At 36.8% G+C, this 25,000-nt stretch overlaps 2 protein-coding genes across 3 annotated transcripts in view; both read right to left on the bottom strand.

The window, feature by feature from the left end:
• The window catches only part of dnaaf4 (dynein axonemal assembly factor 4), a 503,354-nt gene that overhangs the window by 36,106 nt on the left and 442,248 nt on the right, over positions 1–25,000 (bottom strand). The window lies entirely within an intron of this gene.
• prtga (protogenin homolog a (Gallus gallus)) overlaps positions 1–25,000 on the bottom strand; it is a 44,386-nt gene that overhangs the window by 19,262 nt on the left and 124 nt on the right. The window contains exons 1-9 of one of the 2 annotated variants that reach the window (XM_079874113.1): positions 24,990–25,000; positions 23,516–23,815; positions 10,704–10,848; positions 9,579–9,712; positions 8,699–8,995; positions 7,033–7,192; positions 4,596–4,843; positions 2,394–2,558; positions 1,229–1,534 (exon numbers count right to left, since the gene is read on the bottom strand). The exon at positions 24,990–25,000 is cut by the window's right edge and continues 124 nt beyond it. In XM_079874113.1, the coding sequence (XP_079730239.1) occupies positions 1,229–1,534; positions 2,394–2,558; positions 4,596–4,843; positions 7,033–7,192; positions 8,699–8,995; positions 9,579–9,712; positions 10,704–10,848; positions 23,516–23,815; positions 24,990–25,000 (1,766 nt within the window). Of the gene's footprint in view, positions 1–1,228; positions 1,535–2,393; positions 2,559–4,595; positions 4,844–7,032; positions 7,193–8,698; positions 8,996–9,578; positions 9,713–10,703; positions 10,849–11,730; positions 11,803–23,515; positions 23,816–24,989 lie in introns of those variants that run through there. The other variant, XM_079874114.1, reaches the window with a different exon arrangement.

Below are 25,000 nucleotides of genomic sequence, written 5' to 3'. Positions count from 1 at the left end.
TATAGCAGAAGATTTATCGATAGATAGATAGATAGATAGATAGATAGATAGATAGATAGATAGATAGATAGATAGATAGATAGATAGATAGATAGATAGATAGATAGATGGATAGATGGATAGATGGATAGATGGATAGATAGATAGATAGAGCAGTAAGAAGATTTGTGTGTGCACTCGTCTCAGACAGCAATATTGAGTTCTCTTTCAGGTCTTGTGCTTGAACCGAAAAATTCACACAAAAATGTCGTCAACACACCCGTCTTGGTGAGTATCCTAGCAGACACAGTCAGTTATGCCTTAAGAGAACGTAAACAGTCGAGAAAGATAACGCATGTGTGTCAGTATCAGTGTATTGGATCCGTGCATTAAGTCGTAAAGTAACAACAGCCTAATAAACTTGCTGTCTGTGTTTTTCATGAAATCACTTACTGCTCTTGATTGAATAACTTTTGTAACTTTAATAAGGATTAATCTTTAATATAAAGTCAAATATGCAATGCTATTTTACATTTGTTTAATTTACTCAAATTCTGTAGCTGAAAACTAATGTTAGGCCTACCCGAAAAACCTGAAAAGCAGTTTATTTTATTTGTATCTTTGCTCTATTGCATTTATTTGTGCTGTTGCTTATAGTTTGATTATTTGTTCTTATTTCCTTTATTTTTATTTGACAGTAGCCCTTTTTTCCCTGAACCTAGCACATACCGAACCGTATCAAAACCGTGAACCTAAAACCGTGATACAAACATCAAGTGTAGCGTCAGTTCTGGCAGGTCACGTTAGTCAAGCTCGCATCAGTGACTCTCAGCTGATAAACATCTACCTATAGGAATATGACGCCCATCACTGTATACATATATATCAGTATTATCAACAGCTATCGCGTTTCTCAGGAGTGAATTACCCTCCTCCCTCCCCAGCTCCTCCTGTCCAGTCAGGATTTGGCATTGTGATTCCCCTTTGAATCAGACTAAATTCTCGAAATATGTTGTACATTAAAACATTGAATTAATGATATCTGCAATACATTCATGTTGGTTCTGTTCTGTTCACCCTAAGGGGGGTTATTGCTGCTCTCCTGCTCTTAATCATGCTAGGCTACCGCCAATCCAAACTGTACGCTAACTATCAATCGTATTTGACGATAGTGGTCCTGACAGAACGAATCGTGAGTAATTTGAACCGTTACACCCCATATAAATATATATTCAGACTGATGTTCCACCTTTGGTGCTGGAGGTCTTGGGTGTCCTGTGTGAGGTCCAGGCCGATGGTTCTCCCCAGCCCACACCGGTCGCCGCAGCCACACGCAGCAGGTATGTAGTGTCGGGCTGAAGACCCTCCAGAAGGTGATGGGTTTTGTGTCCCGAGAGCTCCAGTTGTGTTAGCGCCTCATCTGTGCTGGTCCTGTACGAGAGTCGGTACGCAGAAACACGACCGCGACTCAGCTTATGAGACAGAGGCTGCCACGACACCTGAATATCGGTGGGACTGCGGCTGGTGAGGCTCAACTCAGGAGCACGCAAGGGAACTGAGACGGACAGAGAGAAGTAAAATTAGCTTAATGAAATACAGAAGATAAACCCATAAAAAGCATTAGAGGTTAGACAATCATAACAGACTAAATTTGTGACCCTGGACCACAAAACCAGTCTCGAGTCGCACGGGTATATTTGTGGCAATAGCCAACAATGCATTGTATGGGTCAAAATGATCGATTTTTCTTTTATGGCAAAAATCATTAGGATATTAAGTAAAGATCATGTTCCATGAGGATATTTTGTAAATTTCCTACCGTAAATATATAAAGCATTTATTTTTGTGAGTGAATGCAGCACAATCGTGAACATAAATGCACAACTTTAAAGGAGATTTTCTCAATGTTTAGATTTTTTTTGCACCCTCAGATTCCAGATTTTCAATAGTTGTATCTCAGCCAAATATTGTCCTATCATAACAAACCACACATCAATGGAAAGCTTATTTATTCAGCTTTCAGATGCAGAAATTGACCCTTGTGACTCGTTTTGTGGTCCAGGGTGACATTTACATATAGAAAATGGTCATGCTAACCAACTGTTTCGGTACAAGAGACCTTGACTAGCATTATGAGTGGATCTATATAATGCATACAGTGAATGTTGCATGTTTTTAAAGGCAAATAAACAAGCTCACTCAGCTCATTCCTAAATAAAGTGGATTAGCAGTAAAAAAAATAAAATAAAAACAGTGTTTAAGAAACTCTCCTGTGTGAGAGGAAGACAAACCGTTTCTGAACAGTCATTGAAGAGGATTAACCAATCATGACTGTGCTTTTATTCAGGTTTGTATCTTCAGAGGCAAAAGTCTTAACACAACTTTTGCATGTCTGATTCTCATCCCCTACTCACCGTCCTCGAACGTGCGCTGCATGACGTGGTCCGACATGCGACTGGCACCCATGGGCATGTACGCCACGATGTAAAAGGTGTAGTTTCGCCCGGACTCCAGGTCATCAATGATGTAGCGGGTGGTATCGTTACCGATAACAATCTGGTACTCTTCGTTATTTAGACCTGTTGAGACACGACAAGCCTGAATGTTTCACAATCTGTGGAAACTGGAAAGCATGACACAGTCGATTCTCAGGGAATGCATGAACTGATCAAATGCATGCCTTGAATGCAATGCAAGTCGCTTTGGATCAAACCATCTGCCAAATGCTGTAGTCAATAGTTTTATCCATTAAAACTCGTCTTTGATCACAAAAGTTTTTATTTTCTTCATGCCTTAAAATAGCTTGTAAATAGCTACACCCTCGTCTCATTTAGTATACGCAGTTCTATGAATATTCAAATGAGCCCCGCCTCCACTCACTCACTCAGCTCAGCGATCCACTCGTTGACGATCACACGTTGATCTGATTGGTTACAAGTTTGTAGTTTGTAACGTCAGAAACACCAGCGATTTCAAACCGCGTTTTTTAAATACTTTCTTTGGTTCACTGCAGTTTTAAGGAGAAAATTCTTATGAATTTGTACATGGTTAGTCTTAAATCATATTAAAAACAGTGCTTGATTTTCACCACAGGGGGACTTTAAGCACTAAATTCAAACTAATAATGCACAGATACTAAACTACCCAGAGTTAGTGTGCTTCTCACACTTCATAAAATGTAAATGCATGAAATCTTTGTGGCTATTCAAAAACCAGGGCCGATTTAAAAGGAAACATGTCAACTCAATCAACACAGCCTTGCCTTCTTTTAATGAACCGCTTTATCAAGGAGAATTCCACCTGCTGGTTTTCCCACAGGTCCACTGCACCTGATAACACTTTAATTAGCCCACATTAAAATGCTCAAATAAAAGAGACACTCTGCAGCATTGAGTCCCCAACTGAATTTCTGACCCAATAAACAAGATACTCGACAGTCAACAGAAAAGAGCTTGTTCCGGCGCTGAATGGCCACACTGAAGACTTTGACTCTGACGCACAGAGACAAACCCCCGAAAGCCTCTTCAGGGTTAGATTAAGACACTCCAACACTCGGGATAATTAGCCCTCTTTTGCACCCCTTTCAATCACTTCCGATGCTTTTTGCCCTCCAAAGCAGATGCAGCATGTATTCTTTCTCCACAGCTATTCTTCTCCCAATAATAGCCTGGAATTCTGGAAGTCCAAGTGCAACCGGCAAAATCCCTAATAAGGGTTTCACACTTGTCAGAACAGTTCCTGTTGGACATCTCATTGTTTTCTCTTGCTTATCTCCACACAGGCATGCAGGTCTTTTATTTGGACGTCTTTCTCAAAATCGAAAAGACTGCCAATGCATTTAAATTGCAAGCATGTCTGTCCAAAAGTGACTTTTGCAACTGTCTTGAATGGAGAGAGAGCATTTCTGAATTAATTGGGCTCCTATTTTCATAAACAGTTAAGCACATTTTACTCCTGAATTCTCATTACTGGAATGTTGCACTGCCTTCGATTTAGGCTCATTTAAATATATGAAATATAACAAATCGACTGAATAAAAATCATACTGCATTATAAAGAATTGAATGAGACTCACCATAGAGAGAAATGAAAACTACCACAAACTAAACTAAAACACATCAGGATTCATTACAGTAATGAGAATTTAGGAGAAAGAGTGTTTTTAAATTATTTTCTTTATATATAATATAATATAATATAATATAATATAATATAATATAATATAATATAATATAATATAATATAATATAATAATTATTAGAGTCTGTAACATTTTTTGTATGATATCTATAAAAACGAAGCAATATTTTTTCAATCAAATTCTCATTTATGGATTTGCATTTGTGGGAAAATGTGCTTTATTTAAAATAATAATTTAAGGAAAAAATGTATTATTATATTATATTATATTATATTATATTATATTATATTATATTATATTATATTATATTATATTATATTATATAAAAAAAAAATTTAGTAACATGAATATTTGTAAATGTAGGAGCTGAAATAAAACTAGACGCATATATTTTGCAGAGATGGAAATGAGCATGTCAACATTATTTTCACCGCCGGCCGCTCCACGTTCCTCTGTTTATCTCTGAGACACTCACCTTCTGCCTTCATGTAGTGCACAGAGTAGGCGATGACTTTGTCCGAGTTGTACACGGGTCTCTCCCAGGCCAGCAGGATGGCGGAGCTGGACACGGTGTCGGCACGGATGTTCCTGGGCGCGCTCGGCCGGTTGTCCGACATCACTACGATCAGACGAGCCATGGCCAGAACTGAACCCTGCTCGTTCTCCGCCTCACACTGGTAGATGCCGTCATCTTCCGGAATAATCTGGTTTATCACTAGTTTACTGTGAAAACACAATGAGGGAAAAATGTTGTTTATATACTGTGTGTCTTAGGATGTTGATATATTGACATCTCACAAATCCTGTTGCACCCCAACATCTAAAGCAAAAAAACAATAATTTTTGCATTAAGAAAATTATTCTTACTGAGACCAGTAAAAAAAAAAAAAAAAATTTTCATGAAAACTAAGCACATTTTACCCCAAATTCACAATGCATAAAAAATATATTTAATATTTAGTAGTATTTGTTACACTACTGTTAATTTACGCTAATTTAAACATATATTTAAAAAAAAAAATCTATTGAAAAAAAATGACATTACATTATTAAGTATGAGACTCACCATGGAAAATAATGAAAGCTACAATTAACAAAACTAAAACATCAGGATGCATGAGAGTAATGAGAATTCAGGGGAATATGTGTTTAATTTCCGTCATATAATATAACAACATAAGAAAAATTATTCTATTATATTATTATTAGAATCTCATTATTAGAGTCTTATTAGAGAATTTTTTGTATTTTACCCCCTCACATTTTACTACCTCATTACTGTGAATGTTGTGGGAAATGTGTGTTTTTATTTTATTTAAAATAATAATTTAGGGAAAATTAATAGTTTTATAGTATATTATATTACATTATTAGAATCTTAGTAGGGCTGGTAAAATTTTTGCATATCTTCATAAAACTTAATTTTCTTCATTTAATAAGGAAAATTATATCACGTTATATTATATTACATTAGTATCTTTTTAGGGCTGGTAATTTTTGTGTGTGCATATCTTCATAAAAATTAAGCACATTTTACTACCTCATACATTTTTATTTTTGTAGATGCAAGAACTGAGAATAAAACCAGACACACATATATTTAACATGCATGTTTAACATGAGCATGTTGACGTGGATATGAGCACGTCAATAGCACTAGTCCTAATCACTCCCTCTCCCCGTTTGCTTTCAGGATCCAATAACAAACCTAGACAGGAAAACAAATTAGAGGAAAATCAAAGAGAAAATCAGCTCAAACACCATTAGCAGAGCACTGAATAATTAACCCTCTCTTGTTCCACAGAAGAAACCAGAAGATGAATATTTCAGCAGGACAGAGTTTCCAGCGGACAAATGAGCCAATTCAAGCCCTGGGCAACGTCAGCGGCCTAAACCCTGCTTGGGCGTCAGGTTGAGCTCAACACGTATACCTCAACTCAAATTCCTGATAAGTCAAATAGAAACAAATGCAATGTGCACAAATGTTTCAGAAAGTGTCCACATTTACTTTAAGACATGATATAATTCAGAGTTGTTGTGAGGCGTGTCGAACGATTAAGAAAAAAAACAAGTGCTGGGCAACGATTAATTGCATCCAAAATAAAAGTTTGTGTTTACATAATATACAGTATGTGTGTTTACTATGTATAATTATTTTGTATATATAAATACACACACATGCATGTATATATTTAAGAAGAATTTGTTATTTATATTTAAAATGTTTATATTTAAAAACACAATGATGAAACATTTTTGTTTATACACTGTGTGCCTTAAGATGTTGATATATTGACATCTCACAAATCCTGTTGCACCCCAACATCTAAAGTAAAAAAAATAAAATAATAATTTTTGCATAAAGAAAACGATTCTTACTGAGACCAGTAACATTTTTTGCACATTTTAATCCCAAATTCACATTACATTAACGCATAAAAATATATATTTAATATTTAGTCATTTTTTGTTGCACTACCGTTAATTTACGCTTATTAAAACATATATTAAAAACAAATCGATTGAAAAAAAAATACATTACATTATTAAGTATGAGACTCACCATGGAAAATAATGAAAGCTACAATTAACAAAACTAAAACATCAGGATGCATGAGAGTAATGAGAATTCAGGGGAATGTGTGTTTTATATAATAACAAAAAACTTTGTTATTAAATATATATACAGTATATACATGCAAATATTTTGGAAATGTATACATGCATGTGTGTGTATTTATATATACAAAATAATTATACACAATACACACACATATATTATGTAAATTATTTGGATGTGATTAATCGCGATTAATCGTTGCCCAGCACACAAAATAAAACACATTTATTGTTTCTACCCATGCATGTCCTGAATGTCCTGATTGCGCACAGATGTTTTTCACATGCAGTACCTGTTGTACATCTTGATGCGTCCGTTTGAGTGAACGGGTTCACCGTTCTTCAGCCATGTGATCTGAGGTGTGGGAAATCCCTCCGCCACACACACAAAGCGGGCGGTGCCGGCTCTGGGTCGGGTCACGCTTTCCGGCCACTCCACGAGAGATGGAGGCGCTGCACAAACATAAAAGCACAGAAATTTATTTGTGAAATCTACACCAGCAAGAATAATTGGAATAATTACAATTTATGTTTTTGAAAGAAGTCTCTCATGCTCACCAAGGCTGCATTTATGTGATTAAAATATTGTAAAAACTAGGGATGTGTGACTATTGACTAGTTGATTAAAAAGATACTGCTGATGCTAGTCGACTTGGAAATACTAGTTGTTTGCATTTTTTTGTGTGCAAATTAGTCGTTGCACACATCACTAGTAAAAACAGTAATATTGTTAAATATTATTAGATTTTCAGCATCATAAGTTTTTAGTGTCAAATGATCTATCAGAAATCCTTTTAATATGCTTAATTGTTGCATAGTCAATTTATAATAATGGTTCTTATTATCAATGTAAAAAAAAAACATACACTCACCTAAAGGATTATTAGGAACACCATACTAATACTGTGTTTGACCCCCTTTCGCCTTCAGAACTGCCTTAATTCTACGTGACATTGATTCAACAAGGTGCTGAAAGCATTCTTTAGAAATGTTGGCCCATATTGATAGGATAGCACCTTGCAGTTGATGGAGATTTGTGGGATGCACATCCAGGGCACGAAGCTCCCGTTCCACCACATCCCAAAGATGCTCTATTGGGTTGAGATCTGGTGACTGTGGGGGCCATTTTAGTACAGTGAACTCAATGTCATGTTCAAGAAACCAATTTGAAATGATTCGAGCTTTGTGACATGGTGCATTATCCTGCTGGAAGTAGCCATCAGAGGATGGGTACATGGTGGTCATAAAGGGATGGACATGGTCAGACACAATGCTCAGGTAGGCCGTGGCATTTAAACGATGCCCAATTGGCACTAAGGGGCCTAAAGTGTGCCAAGAAAACATCCCCCACACCATTACACCACCACCACCAGCCTGCACAGTGGTAACAAGGCATGATGGATCCATGTTCTCATTCTGTTTACGCCAAATTCGGACTCTACCATCTGAATGTCTCAACAGAAATCGAGACTCATCAGACCAGGCAACATTTTTCCAGTTGAAGCAACTGCCATGTGATTGGTTGATTAGATAATTGCATTAATGAGAAATTGAACAGGTGTTCCTAATAATCCTTTAGGTGAGTGTATAATATAAGATAATAATCTTTTTTTAACATTGATAATATTCATAAATGTTTCTCGAGCATCAAATCATCATATTAGAGTGATTTCTGAAGGATCATGTGACACTGAAGACTGGAGTAATGATGCTGAAAATTCAGCTTTGATCACAGGAATAAATTATAATTTGACATTTTATTACAATTTACAATTTTCTATGTGAATATATTTCACTGTTTTTACTGTATTTTTGATCAAATAAATGCAGCCTTGATGAGCAGAACAGATTAACAATGTTAAAAAATCTTTTGACTAGTAGAGTACACCAAATCTTTTTCTTCAAGTATTAAGAAGGCCATAAAGCAAACAGAACATGTCCACTATGACGATTGTTCACCTAGCACAGTTATATTCGCGGCTGCAATCGTGTAGTTTCTGGTTCCAGGCGTAGTCGCTCGGCAAAAGTAGATTCCCGCGTGTTGGGGTTTCACGTCAGATATGAGCAGGTTTCCATTGCCAAGAACCTTCGTTTTGTGAACATCAATGGATTTATGGTCGGCCCGACTCCATGAGATCAGCGGACGGGGATGTCCAGTCGCCAAACACTCCAGCAGAGCCAAACGGTGAACCGCCACGGTCAGATTCTGCGGGCCCGCAATGATTCGAGGCCTTTGAGGAACTCTGGGAGATGGAGCTGTTGAGAAGTCAAAAGATGAAATATATGTAAATATACAGTCAAACCAAAAATGATTCAGACACCAGATATTATTTTGTTTGTTTTTTTTACTAGTGTGTGCAGGACACTACAGTTCATTTATGTAAGTGAGGAGAGCAAAATAAAGTAAACTGAGACACATTATACCTAAAAAGTCTTCATTTAGTGACTACCAGAAACATTTATACAAATTTGGGGCCAAAAATTATTCAGACACTTTGACCCGACCATGTGTTTTTTCTTTAATTGCTAATGCGACCTTTTCACACCACAGACTGAACAAAATGAAGCATTGCTTGGTAATTTGTTGAGCTAAATTGGTATTAGTTGTAGTTAAATTTAACAGCTGACAGATATTCAACACATATTCAAGACAGTCTAGCAGAAGGATGGACAAAACCAGTGAAATATCAACTGCGTTCTTGTCATTTTATTACCATATTGCGAATAAACTGTGATAATGAGAAATGTTGAAGGTGTCTGAATGATTTAGCTTTGACTGTATAAACTCCCTGTGCAGAAACACACTTTCGTGAGCTGCGTGTTTGGGTGTGTCTCGAACCTGCGGTGACGGTTAGCGTGGCGTCGGCGCTCCTGCGTCGGCTGGCGATGTTAGTCGCCACACAGCGGTAACTCCCAGCATCCGTCTGTTCAACTCCCTGAATTTGTAAAACGCCGCTGGGAAGCACTGTGATTCTAGAGACATGCAAACATTCACATAAAAACCATCAGGCAGAATCAAGTGGATTTTATGCTGAAACTCTTTTCTTTTTTTTGAATAACATGCACAAATGAATTAATCACAATTAATTAACCACAAGAACATGCATTAATAAAATAAGTAAAATAATGGTGGAACAAGAATACAATGTATATTAGAATAAGCCAAATTAAAGGCCCACTGAAGTGCCTTGAAACACGTCACTGCCACTGAAACAGGAAGAGAGGGCGGGGCATATCAAGCAGCTCCTCCCCTTTTTTAAAATAGCCAATAGCGTTTCGTTTAATGGCCAGAGCCGTTGAGCTCGTTAAAGCCGCCATTTCCTCATAATCTCTAACCGTTTCTCCTCCTAATCTCCTCCATATCGCTCTAAAATACAGCATTCTGTGCAGAATTCAAACGGGTCCGATACGTTTCCTGGTCAGCGCGTCTCGATCACATGATCCGCTCTGTGCTGTCGTGTCTCTGGACCGGAGCTGAAGCGGTTCGCGTGACACTAACGTGAAACCAGACTTCATTCGCCCCAATGGAAAGCATATTTACACTGTTTGAATCGTTCCCTATCCCCTAAATAGTGCACTATGTCTCACTCACCATGTAGAAAATAGTAAATGTGTGAAAAGTGACTGATTTCAGCCACAGCTTCAGTATCTATTTATAATGTAGGGGGCGGAGCTTCAGATTTTAGAGAGCATTTGATTGGACAAAAAAATCTGATGAGAAGCTGAAGTGCGAGTGATGTGCACTTCATTGATTCATATTGGCGGAAGTGAGAGAGCTTTGAATGCTTGTTTCTTCTAAATGCGAATTTTGTCATTGTTTTGGAGCACACTAGCTAATAGATAACAGGTAGACTAACATATTCATACTAAACGCAAAACACTTTTGATTTCATGGGGACTTTAAAGAAAAGTGTAAGTGGTCCACTAAGCCCCTCCTCCCTCTAGCAAGTGGGCGGAGCTTTACCTTTCAGTGGCCAGTGGTAAAGTGACTCTGTTAAACTCCCAGGTGATGATTGGTGGGGGCGTGGCAGTGATTTTACAGGCGAATCGTGCGACGGATCCGTCCATAACCATGATTGATGACGGCTGCTGAGTGAAGGTCGATAAACCTGCAGAAAGACAACAACATAAAATCATCATCTACATAACGGTCAACTCCTACAGATTCTAACAATATTATCAATAGTCACTTATTGAGCTGTGAATGGATAATCTCTTGCTTTAATGGCAAATCTGAACATTGTTCAAATGCCAATGAGATATGAGAGATAAACAAAATCGAACGAGTGAGAGAGGCTTGGTTTGGTTGTAAGACGATCTGGTACGCATGCTCTCACTGTCAGTGGAGATGAATGAGTCAAACTAAACCAAAAGCTTTAGATAAACAATACCAGCAAACACCTCACGTTAGCATAACACACACACCTTTTGGTAACACTTCTATGTGTGTGTTTGTTACTCTCTAAACACGGACCCTTTTGCTTGTTACCTTTGCTTTCTCTCTAACAAAACATTAGAAAATGTTCATGTAAAGATATGTGTGATGGTAGAGCAATACATTTCAAAGCAGTTTTAAAACAAAAAAGAGACTATCATAAATGACATGATGTAAAAAAAAAGAAGAAATAAAAGAAGGTGTGTTAATAAAATTGAGTAAATGATGAAACTACCCCTTTTAAAAGACTTTTCTTGCTTCCAGAGTGATAATAATCAGTAAAAGCAAACACAATACACCAGTCAAGCAAACACAGCTCACCGTAAACGGCCTGTTTTATGATTGAAAAGCATTATGTTTGTTTAACGTGTGTCTTCAATGAGGCCTTTACTTCGCTGCTGCGGTCCAGGCCTGACCTTCTCGAGCGGACAACCATAAAACCCCCAAAAGCCATAAAGATCATCCCCCATCACGACCCCCCCCCCCAACCCCTGAAGAAGCCTCGGGTCAATGATTAGTTAACAGGAATCAATGAAGCTCTGCTATACATACAGACCTCAGTATAAATCTCATGTTAGGATGGAGAGATGATAATAAAACCAGAGTTGTGGTACAAAGATTAAGTAAGACTCGGATAAGAAGATCGATCCTATCACTGACAGGAAGTCGTCATTACAGATGTAAAACTGCAGATGCTTCGGCCTCACAGAACATACAGACGGTTTATTAATAAACATCTTATTCTGGAGTTGATTGACAGCTCAAGAATGTCAATCAAACTACACTATGTGTGTGTGCTAACTAATATTGTTTAATTTAACATTCATATAACCAACATCAACAAATGGTTGGATATGGTAAGTAGTTCAGAAAAGAAGTAGCATTAAATACTACAGTATATGAATATGGTATAACATGCATCTGATGCATCACTGTACCATGGTATTATTATCATTACTTTTTTAAAGGGAACTAATTCCACATGCAAAATATGTACAGTGTATAGCCTAGTATTTGAATGCATGGAATAAAATTTAAAATATATATATATATATATATATATATATATATATATATATATATATATATATATATATATATAGATAGAAATGTAAGTTGCTTTGAATAAAGTGTCTGTGGAACATAAACACTGGACACAGGGTTATTACTTTCATTAACTAACACTAAAACTATTAAAAACATTTCAGTTAACTGAAATAAAACTAAAATAAATTATTAGATATTGAAATAAATTTAGATAATTAGTATTAGATATAACCCTAACCCCTTAAAAAAATAGAAATGTTGCCTTGGCAAATCAATTAAATAAGTTTACTAAAATGACTAAATGGAAATGAATATTAAATGACACCTATTAAAAAAAAAAAAAGACAAAATTACTAACAATTCAAATGAAATTAAAGCTGCAAGCAGCATTTATCGGGGTTCAAGCAGTTAAGGCCTTGAAGGCCTTTAAGCACAAAAGCATCAAAAGTTATTAAGATTTATTTAGCAAGCATGTAACCACTGACATCATAGATGGAAAAGACCATTTACAGCCAATACAGGCAATGTACCATAGGAAATACATGGTTTTAAAGCTTTTTAACAGTTATAGCTCCACCTATCGTCCGATCTCCATAACATTTGGCATGCTTGTTAATGACGTTATGTCACATATGCTCACCAATTTTTGTGAAGTTCTGAGCTTTCATTTAGGATTTAAAGGCTTTTTAGTGTATTTTGCCACGCCCCTTTTCTAAATGACCCTATTACAGCCATTTACATGCAAAAGTTCAACTTTTTTTTGATAATTATTGATCTAGAGAGTCCAGAGAATTGTCCTAGACTGGTCTGGTTCCAATCGGGCCAAAAACCAGGGACTAGTTCGCAAAAGTAGGTTTTGGGCAAAATTTGACATGGCAGAAAAATGTTCCTGCCTAAATCGAAATTGGAGATAGCCATTTTGTCCGTGTAGTGGTGTAAGACACTTGAGTCTAGGACAAACGGTCTAAGAGTTATGGGCGATTTTGTACTTTTGGTCGCTGCAGCGCCACCTATGGGCCAATCGGGGTCATACTCTGATAGGTTGTCCCCAAATTGAGGCCTACCATCTGGCCAGGTTTCACGTCTCTAGGCCTTACGGTTTGTCCTGCACGATGCGTTTTACGAATCCTTACAATTACAATAGGGTTTCAGCATTTCATGCTTGAACCCCTAATAAAATAAAAATATGACATTTTAAAGCTAGTTCACTATAACAGATTGGACCACATTGACTTTCATTGTACTGACAAAAAAACTAAATCTGTGTTGTGCAGAAGAAAGACTGTTTTCGGATGAACTATCCCTTTCAGACGACAGTGTACGAGTCAAAAGCGTTCGGTGTGCTGTGATTATAATCCTGGACATGCTCATATTGATCAGCTATTTACAGATCTGTTCGACAGAGACGTGTTTAAACCCGTCAGCATCCTCACAGTAGTAAAAACATGCTAAAAACATGTAATAAAACACTGTTCCGTGTCAGCAAAAATAGCAAACTTTAGAGCAACGATCTTAATCTTTTGTTTCTAATAGGGCTGCACGACATTGAAGAAAATTGCGATATGCAATAACTCAAATAATGCGATATTCGATATGCGATACGATAATGCTTAAAGTGTGTAAAATAAACTTAAATTATCTTTAAAATATATTTAAAATTATATAACCTACATGCGTGTTTCACATTCCTTTTGTGACAAGAAAACTTCCCACAGCTTCTGAAAGTGAACATCAGTGTTTTACTGTAGTATAAGAAGTGTTATTTTAACATCAGTGTAAAACACGGGGTTCAGGTTATCCTACATTAGGTTTAATTAACAACAGAAAATTATTAATCAAATGTAAAAATGAAACTCTGCTTAGTTTTCACTGTATGAATGAAATATATACTTATTCTTATTAAAGCCACAAAAGTTATTCAGCCAAGAGCAGCGAGTGATTTTCTCTTTGTCTTTTGTTCATGACCCCAGTTATTGCAAGCTGTTACGATATGCATATCGTGATATACACATTTGCAATATTTTGATAATTTCGATATATTGTGCAGCCCTAGTTTCTACTTCTCAATAGTTTGTGTTCTGCCATGCAGCCGCGAGGGGAAAAGAGCCGCCTGCAGCATTATAGAAGATCTGTGAGTCTGGCCCTAACACTGACCTGACCTCTCACCTTTGACCTCATCAAATCCTGACCGGCAGTAAGCTCATCCCTGCTTAGGCATCTCAGGCCACCAAACATGAACCTGTGAGGATCCACTAGCACAACACAGCAACATTAGAAGAGGACACTTCCGCTTCAGAGTCGATCTGTGTCAGTGTCGTGTCAACTTTTCACTGAGAGAGAAACAGCTTTACAAGCACTTCTGAACTACTTCTGTATGATACATTTTATGCAATTTATTTAAAACTCTCAGCATGAAACCGTATTCATCACCCATATTTCTGCGTGATTGATAGTATGCAGTCTAATGAGGACGACTGATCTGCACTGATTGGTTGAGTTTAAGTGGTGTTTGTGACATCAGCTGAAAGGAAAGTTGGAGCGCAAGCATCAGATTATGAAGACAAATATTATTTTCTTTGGTATGACCGGCATTGAATTGTTCAATACGAGCAGGAATTATGTTCATAACATCATCAGCAAATTGCATGCAATATCATTAAATCTACACCGCCGTTCAAAAGTTTGAGGTCGGTCAGATTTTATGTTTTTGAAAGAAGTCTCTTCTGCTCATCAAGTCTGCTTTTATTTGATCAAAAATACAGAAAAAAATATGAAATATTTTTACAATTTAAAATATCAGTTTTCTATGTGAATATCTAGTAAAGTGTAATTTATTCCTGTGATCAAAGCTGCATTTTCAGCATCATTACTCCAGTCTTCAGTGTCACATGATCCTTCAGAAATCATTATAATATGAGGATTTGATGCTCAAGAAACATTTATGATTATTATCAGTGTTGAAAACAAGTCGTACCGCTTCATATTGTTGTGGAAACTTTGATACTTTTCTCAGGATTTTTTGAAGTATAAAAAGTTAGAAACGATAAATAGAAATCTTTTTGTAACATTATAAATGTCTTTTCTGTCACTTTTTTAAACTTATGCACTAACATAACTTATTTTTTACATTTGAACTAAATTTAACTTGTATTAATACCCCCATTGTGCTGTGATTCATACAAGACATGAAGTCATACGCGGATCATAAATCATTTCATAAATTGATTTTTCATGCCTAGGTTAAATGGACCATGCATTGATGATGAATGAGAGTTAAATGTACTGTCAAAATCTCATTATACGACTCTCACTGAAATCAAAGGGGAAAAATACAAATAATTTGTATCTATTTCCACATTAAAGTGACTCAGAACATAAATAAAAATGTAATTTTGGCTCTTCGCAGTGTGACCCAAACATTTTTTTTCACATTCTGCTATATTCTTCTAATCGCTATTCAGACTGACATTAAAATAAAACACGTGCAGTCAGGGATGAAACTTTCACCCTGTGTGTGTTATTCTGTCTGTTTCAGTGTGTGACTGTCAGTGATGGTAAAGCAATACGAGTGTGTTAGTGTTTTCTGAAAGCGGATCATTACCAAGAGCCCTTAAAAGATCTTTTAGTGCAGGTAAGAGATGCCACCAACACACACACACACACACACACACACACACACACACACACACACACACACACACACACACACACACACACACACACACACACACACACACACACACACACACACACACACACACACACACACACACACACACACACACACACACACACACACACACACACACACACACACACACACACACACACACACACACACACACACACACACACACACTCTCAAACTATAGTGTTTCTGTCAGAGTAAAACATCACTTAACATCCTCATTCCCAGAGTAAAACTGAAAGGTTAGTGTCTCCGCTTGTTCTCCAGAGACCAATGAAGAGAGTCCAACACATTTAAATGCAACTTTGACAGGTTTTAATGCTGTAATGGAGGATGCCAGTTAATCCATTTATTCATCTTTAATGCAAAGTAATTTGAGATGTTTTAAGGTTTTATTAGCAGATGCATAATGCACAAGGAGCCGAGCGAGGGCTGTGAACAAACAGTGTCCTGCCGTGTCGTGACCTGACCTCACCTCTCACTCTGTCTTTAGAGAAATGACAGCAGAGGCAAAGAATGCTTCGTCTGTGAACAGAAGGGAAGAATGCAAAGCCCAAAAAGCTTCAGATCAATCAGGGTTCGTCCAGCCAGGAGGCGACTTAGAGCCTCAGACCACATGACCCCCTCCAGCCAATCAGGAGCCAGAATCAGCCCCTCTCCGGCCAATCAGAGGCCAGGCTCAGGACCTCTCCCTGTGGCCTTTAGCCTTTCAGTCTCTTGGGCAGTTTCAGAGCGAGCTGGAGGCTGTTGAATTCCCCGAGACCCTTATCTCCCCCCCCCCCCCAGCTCTGAAAACAGCTCGGCTATTGTGTGTGTGTCTCTTATCTGATCCGCTGAAGAGCCACAGGTCAAACGGCCAACCAGAGAGCATGATCTGTGATCAAATAAATGTAGAGTAACTCACTCGTCATGATGCAGACAGAAACATTAATGCCATGCATTTGCCCAGATGCATGCAATCCTATAACGCATTGTGATTGTGTTGGTTATAATCATGCATATAATTCAATATAACTGAGCATGCACTTCCGAGGAGTGCTATTTAACTAAAAATATTTAATATATTTAAGTAAGATATTTAATATATTTAGCTAAAATATGTAATATATTTAACTAAAAATATTTAATATAGCCCATTTAAATACAAAAATGTAATATTTAAATAAAAATATTTAATATATTTAAAAAAATAATAATATATTTAAATAAAAAATGTCAATATATTTAAATAGAATACAATATTTAGTACATTTAAATAAAATACAATATTTAATTTGTGCTAAAAACTTTGTTATTTTATCGCAAAATGTAACTATATTATCTCCCAGCTCTTTATAAATATATATATATATATATATATATACACTATATAGCAAATCTCAACTGTTTGATTGCTTGTCTCATTGCAAAATGTAAACTATATTGTTGCCCAGCTCTAATCTGATATATGTTGATATATGATATATATCTAATCTAATATATAAGGCATGAAGACTTCAAGATATTATAAACATTATTAACATCAGTAAAGGTGCACTGAAACAATGTGTAATTGTGAAATTTGAGTCGACCACGTAGGCATCAAGGCAGCTCACTATGTCTTGGGACACAACCTCAGTCTCTTAGGACTAGAATGTGTCAGTTATGGTGATCTGAAGGCGATGGGCTTCTGTGTGTGTGTGTGTGTGTGTGTGTGTGTGTGTGTGTGTGTGTGTGTGTGTGTATATCCACAGAGATGAGCTGATCTACGTTGGCATGTTTTTGTCTGTTATTAGCAGGAATATTTCGCTCCTTGGCGCCGTTTCCCTGCACACAACCTGCTGGGCAATTTAAAGCAACCTTTGACCTTCCCGACCGCCACTTAGGGAAACCATGGAAACCTTTCAGATGCGAACTAAAGCGGTTTTGTCCCACTGAAATTCCTCAAATGCTTAAAAGCTTCAGGTTTGACTCTCCATCACCGATTTCAGAGGCTTGAAAGCATCACTGAGCAAAAACATCATTTAAAGAATATATGCTGTTTTTATCATCAACTATAGTAGGCATAATCTACTTTAAGAGCACCATGGATATTCTGACTACTACAATATCTTGAATGCAATATGTGACCACAAAACCAGTCACATGGGTCATTTTTTTGAATTATGAATAAATAATAAATAAGCTTTCCATTGATGTGTGGTTTGTTAGGATAGGACGATATTTGGCCTAAAAAAAAAAATCGAAACATTGAGAAAATCTCCTTTAAAGTTGTTCATTTATGTTGGCGATTGTGCTGCACTCACTCACAAAAATAAATGTTTTATATATTTACGGTAGGAAATTTACTAAATATCTTCATAGAACATGATCTTTACTTAATATCCTAATGATTTTTGTCATAAAAGAAAAATTGATAATTTTGACCCATACAATGTATTGTTGGCTATTGCCACAAATATACCCGTGCGACTTATGACTGGTTTTGTGATCCAGGGTCACATATAAATTATCCACAAACTAGTCAGACATCCAGTCGTAGAGAAAATACAATTTTGACGTCCCTGTGGCAACTCCAGGAACCCCAGGAACACATTAGAGGCCCTCGGGGACCAAGTGAGAGGGGCCGTTTCCAACTCTGGCCCTCAAAACAACCAAACTCAGGCATGTTTCTAATTTTAAACTGCAGAAGAAGGCCACCTCTGACATCCGCGCTGACCCCGCGTCCTCACAGCCTCAGAAACACTCTTTACACTGTCTTTACATTCAGTTACACAGTTTAAGACCTTTTACCGTGTTTAGGAGCAATATTTAAGAGCTACACATCCTACAATCTCTGAAAATCGGTTTAATTTTGAATTGTGAATTCATTAGCTATATTTTGGGCATAATATATTTGTATACAATATATATGTAATTATGTTTATATATTTTTTTATAAATGTATTTAATTCAAATTAATCTTTTTAAATGTATATATAATATATAATATTATATATATATATATATATATATATATATATATATATATATATATATATATATACACACATACACACACACACTTTATATACATTTCAAAAGGTTAACTTGAATTAAATACATTTATAAATTATATATATATATTATTTATTATATATAGAATATTTTTTAATATATATTTTTTATTATTTGAATTAAATACTATAATTAATATATTTAAATATATATATTTTTTAATTAATAAAATGTTAAAAATAGTATGAAATACTATATTATGTCTATTCTCTCTGTGTGTATATACACACACATAAAAAATTATAATACATGATTTAATGTAACATATTTATTTTTCTAAATCATTTTCTTTTAGTGGTAGGGATTGGGTTGGTCATTATAATCAGCTTTATATAACACAATAGAAGGTGTGTTCTCGTTCAGTACGTGTGTGATAGTCACTCTCTGGGTGGAGGCGAGTAGAAACTCACGGGGCAAAAGGTCTCAACATGTGGAACCATCAATCTCACACTCTCAAACATGAACAAACTCACACACACACACACAAGCACAAACCTGTTCACAACATCTGCCAACATGTGGTGTCAAAAAACACAAGCATGATGAACAGAAAGTGTGTCGCCTCCATCAGCACATAACGGTGCTAAAGTCACACTCAACCTCTGGACTCTCGCTTCTCATCCGGAACAACACACACTAAGCGGAGATCAAACTTTACTAAAACCCTCCATACTTCACTCTCATTTGCATAATTGCCCTTACATTGGTGCAAAGCGCCAGCTGTCCTGAGCAGCTCGATCTGTCACACAAATGCCCCTAAAGAAACCTCCTCCTTTGGCCGGGGCAGTCGGGGGCAAACGAACAAAAGGAGTCGGAGAGAAAAAAGCTTTTCACCAATCCTGCAAACTAGCGGAGCAGAAAGCAATCGCACGGAGAGACCACCAGCTCCACTCCTGCAATCACATCAATCAGGAGTGCATTTGGGTTTTAGTGTGTGTGTGTGTGTGTTTGTGCAGGAAAAAAACCTGCAAAATTAAATGTAATATACTAAATATTAAAGTATGCATATGCAAAATATGCAAATATATGAATGCATATTAAAATATGCATTAAATAATAAAAAATAGGCAATAAATTAATCAGCACAATTCATTATTTTATACATGAAAAACATCTAAAAATCTCTCTTTATACATATATGCTTAAAGTTGCATAAAGTTTTAATGCATAAAGTATCATGTACATATATTTGTGTGTGTGTGTTTTAATATGTACTATAATTAATGTTGATTAACTGTATATAATCAGATAAATCAATGCAAATATCATGCATATTCGTTATATTGTCCAGGTTGGCATATATTTAACTCAATTTCTGTGTGTGCAGATTCTCATATTGAGCCGAGCTGATATCCCCCACAATCCCCCTGGAGCTGTTGTCCATCTTCACGGTGTTTCCCAGGTTCCTGCAAACTTTACGAGTTTTTAGAGAGTCTGTATAAAGACTCTAAATGCCCCTTTAAAACCAGCCTGTAAAACACTCTTCACTGTTAGTCAAAACTACTCCATTCCCATAATCCTCTGCCTGTAAAGCCCACTGTATAGATGAGCTTGTGGTGAAGCGGGGTAAAGTGGGTCGCTCTGTAACATACGCGGTGTCTCTCGCCCATCCGTTCCCTCACTGAGACTCATTAGATGAGTGTGAGAACTACAGATCTCACACACCTGCAAACATACAGACATCAACACTGCGCTCGCACTCGCTGATGAGACATGCTGCAAACACACACACACACAAACACACAAATCATAAAAACAACTACAGCTTGTATAAAGATAATCCATAAACAGTTTGCTCGTTCTTTGAGTTATTTTGATCATGTTGATGACTGAAGTGGATCTCAATCAATACCAGAAATCTGACAAATAAGTGGAAACAAGTCTCACGATATGGAAGAGCCAAACACACACTCGTCTAATCATCAGGGTCTGTTAAACTCCTGAACAATCACTAACATTTCCCTCGTGCTGAAGTTCTGCTGTGAACGAGAGAATGCAGAGAGAGAAGAAGAGACACACTTTTGTCCGACACATGGCCCCAGGAGAGAGGTCCTTTAAAAGCCAAATCTCCACACTCACACACACTCACACACACACACACACACACACAATGGCTGTGGTCAGGCGCTGTGAATAGGGGTCATACCCTCTTTAACACCAGAGCTCTAGCGTCCTTCGCAAACTGAGAACCTCAAACCTGCCGGCTTCATTTACACACCAATGAACACATTCTCACACAGCCGTGAGCCTCACACACACACACACACACACACACACACACACACACATCCATCAGCTCAGCCGATTAATAACCCATAATGATCATTCTGCCTGTTTTTCACACTGATTACAATCTGATAAAGAATTTGACATGATTTAATAAAACATTTTTACTGAATTGAATGTTTATTACTTTTTTGTCTGTCTATCTATCTATCTATCTATCTATCTATCTATCTATCTATCTATCTATCTATCTATCTATCTATCTATCTATCTATCATCTGTCTATCTATCTATCTATCTATCCATCTATCTATCATCTGTCTATCTATCTATCTATCTATCTATCTATCTATCTATCTATCTATCTATCCCTCTATCCATCTGTTTATCCATCCAAATATCTATCTATCTTTCTATCATCTATCTATCTATCTATCTATCCATATCCATCCATCCATCTATCCATCCATCCATCTATCTATCTATCCATCCATCCATCTATCTATCAATCCATCCCTCTATCTATATATCGATCCATCCATCCATCCATCCATCTATCCGTTTATCCATCCAAATATCTATCTATCTATCTATCTATCTATCTATCTATCTATCTATCTATCTATCTATCTATCTATCTATCTATCCATATCCATCCATCCAAATATCTATCTATCTATCTATCTATCTATCTATCTATCTATCTATCTATCTATCTATCTATCTATCTATCCATATCCATCCATCCAAATATCTATCTATCTATCTATCTATCTATCTATCTATCTATCTATCTATCTATCTATCTATCTATCTATCTATCTATCTATCCATATCCATCCATCCAAATATCTATTATCTATCCATCCATCCATCAATCCTTCTATCAATCCTTCCATCAATCCTTCTATCTATCTATCTATCCATCTCAAAAGTGTGTGATCTTGCCGTTGTGTCGCTCATGAGTGCAGATGTAAAGATGAGGAGCATCAGTGTGTGAGCTGTAAATCTGTCGGCTCATAACGGCTCAGTACACACTCCTCCATCACACTGCTCTTCCTCTGTGTGTGTGTACGGAGAAGGAATTCAGCAAACACACACAAACATATACTTCAAAATAAAAGTTGCGATTAGAGCTGATGCTATATGAGAAATTGTTTTAATGGTTCAGCTTTTTGCTGAATCTAATATGATTCGGGAAGTGTTACATGTCTGATGATTTAATCACAAAGGACATCTGAGCAACACTGGCACAGACTGGGCACATACTGGGCACATACTGTACTGGGCACATACTGTACTGGGCACATACTGGGCCACTTAAACAGGCAAAACACTTACTCGTGATAGTCAAGTGATGGACAATCTAATAAAGAATTAGAATTATCTATCCATCCATCCATCCATCCATCCATCTATCTATTCATCCATCTATCCATCTATCTATCCATCCATCCATCCATCTATCCATCTATCTATCCATCCATCTATCTATCCATCCATCCATTCATCCATCTATCCATCTATCTATCCATCCATCCATCCATCTATCTATCCATCTATCCATTCATCCATCCATCTATATATCCATCTATCCATACATCCATCTATCCATCTATCCATTCATCCATCCATTCATCTATCCATCCATCCCTCTATCTATCCATTCATCCATCCATCCATTCATCCATCCATCCATCTATCAATCTATCTATCTATCTAATCTATCAATCGATCTCTCTATCTATCTATCTCTCTATCTATCCATTCATCCATCTATACATCCCTCTATCTATCTATATATCATCTATCTGTCTATCTCTCCATCTATCTATCCATCTATCCATTTATCCATCCATCTATCCATCCATCCCTCTATCTATCCATTCATCCATCCATCCATCCATCCATCCATCCATCCATCCATATCTATCTATCCCTCTATTCATCCATCCATCCATCCATCCATCTATATCTATCTATCCCTCTATCTATCCATTAATCCATCCATCCATCTATCTAATCTATCAATCTATCTCTCTATCTATCTATCTATCTCTCTATTCCTCTATCTATCCATTCATCCATCCATCCATCCATCCATCCGTATATGCATCCCTCTATCTATCTATATATCATCTATCTGTCTCTCTCCAGCCATCCATCCAATCTATCTATCTATCTATCTATCTATCTATCTATCCATATGTCTATCCATATCCACTGTACAATGATAGAGCTGCAGTTGATTTAATCACAGAGGACATCTGAGCATCACTGGCACAGACTGGGCACATTCAGGCCCAAGCTACTAAACAGCAACTAAACAGGCAAAGCAACTTACTTGCGATAGTCAAGCGGGCTTTCTGGCTGAGAATAGATCCATATTTGTTCTGGGCAAGGCACTGGTAGAACCCTTCATCTGATTTGTCCTTTCGACTCTCCACCTCTGAGATGAACAGAGAGCCGTTGTTGAGCAGATAAACTCGCTCCGACTCCGTGAGAGTCACTGCGTTCTTCAGCCACCGGATGCGGATCGGAGCCTCGCCGTGGGCCTGACAGTCCAGAACCACAGCGTCCCTCCTCAGAGCCGTCACATCACGAGGCTCCTTTATGAAGAACAGCTCACTGAAGCACATCACACCTGCAGGGACAGAAGAGCGTGAGTGAGACTGATCCAGCGGCTTGACTTTCTTTGAGTTGCTGTAATCATATTTGATATGATGGATTACGTGCAGTAATCCCCTTATTCATGGCTCATGAAGTCAGAAGCGACTCCATTCGGGTCTAAAGAAGAGCTGTGATTTATTCCCAGCATGAAATTCACGAGACATTTAGCAGCCCACCGGCACGAGAGAGAGCAGCAGGATAAAAACTCAACATTAAAACACTTTATCAAAGATTTCAAAAGAAAAATGAACATGCATAGTATTTTTATGAGATGCATGTGAGATAAATGCTCTTCATGAGTTATAAAAGAGCTTGCAAATGCTATTGTTGAGCATAAAGAGAGCTAAAGAGAAAAAATCTAAATCAGAAGATGAAGCATTAAAAAGGTTTGCATTAACTTTCACAGTATAAAATGTTGCAAATATTATAAAATGCTCAACAAATCAGCAGTTATATTGCATTCAAGTCGATACAAATATGAAAAAGCATTAATTATGAATAAAAAAAGTTCTATATAAAAACTATTCAAAAGCTGACTGACTAATAATCTGTTATGCATTGTATTATGCAAGAATGAGAGTTTATATTAGGTGATATTCTAATAACTTTATTTTTTAATAATTCTTTTTTAACATATTTGTAGTTCATAAACATTCGCATTTGAATATGCATGAAGTTTCATGTTACTACCCAACTATTTGAGTTTGCATAAGCATTTTGTCATGCTCAATATAATGTCTGAATGACATAGATAGATGATATTTAAAAGACACTTGATCGAGAACATGTGAGTGTTTAATGAGACATGGTTATCAGAGAATCAGTTTAATCTCGTCGTCCGTTAGGACTTCAACACGTTTTGCATGATCGCTGCTTTGAAGTTTGTTACATTGTGTTCCGCGCGCTTGATTGTATCAAATCAATGTATCAATCAATCAGTGTATCTCTGAAACTCTGAGCGTTCATTTAGAAACCTCTCATTTATGAAAACTTATGAATAAGATATATCTAATTAAAAACACACTTAAATAATGTTTTCTGCATAAAAGTTGAGGGTTTCTTCATCCTGCACATTTAAGTCATGAAACACCTTTACATTTCTGTTTAATTAATTCCTGTTTGAATAATTCTGCAATAAACGGTCTTACCTGAGATTGGC

This window comes from Squalius cephalus (genome assembly GCF_949319135.1).
Source record: "Squalius cephalus genome assembly, chromosome: 6".
Taxonomy (NCBI): Eukaryota; Metazoa; Chordata; class Actinopteri; order Cypriniformes; family Leuciscidae; genus Squalius; species Squalius cephalus.
The sequence above is the reverse complement of the archived record's forward strand: the minus strand, read 5'-3'. Positions and strand labels throughout refer to the sequence as shown.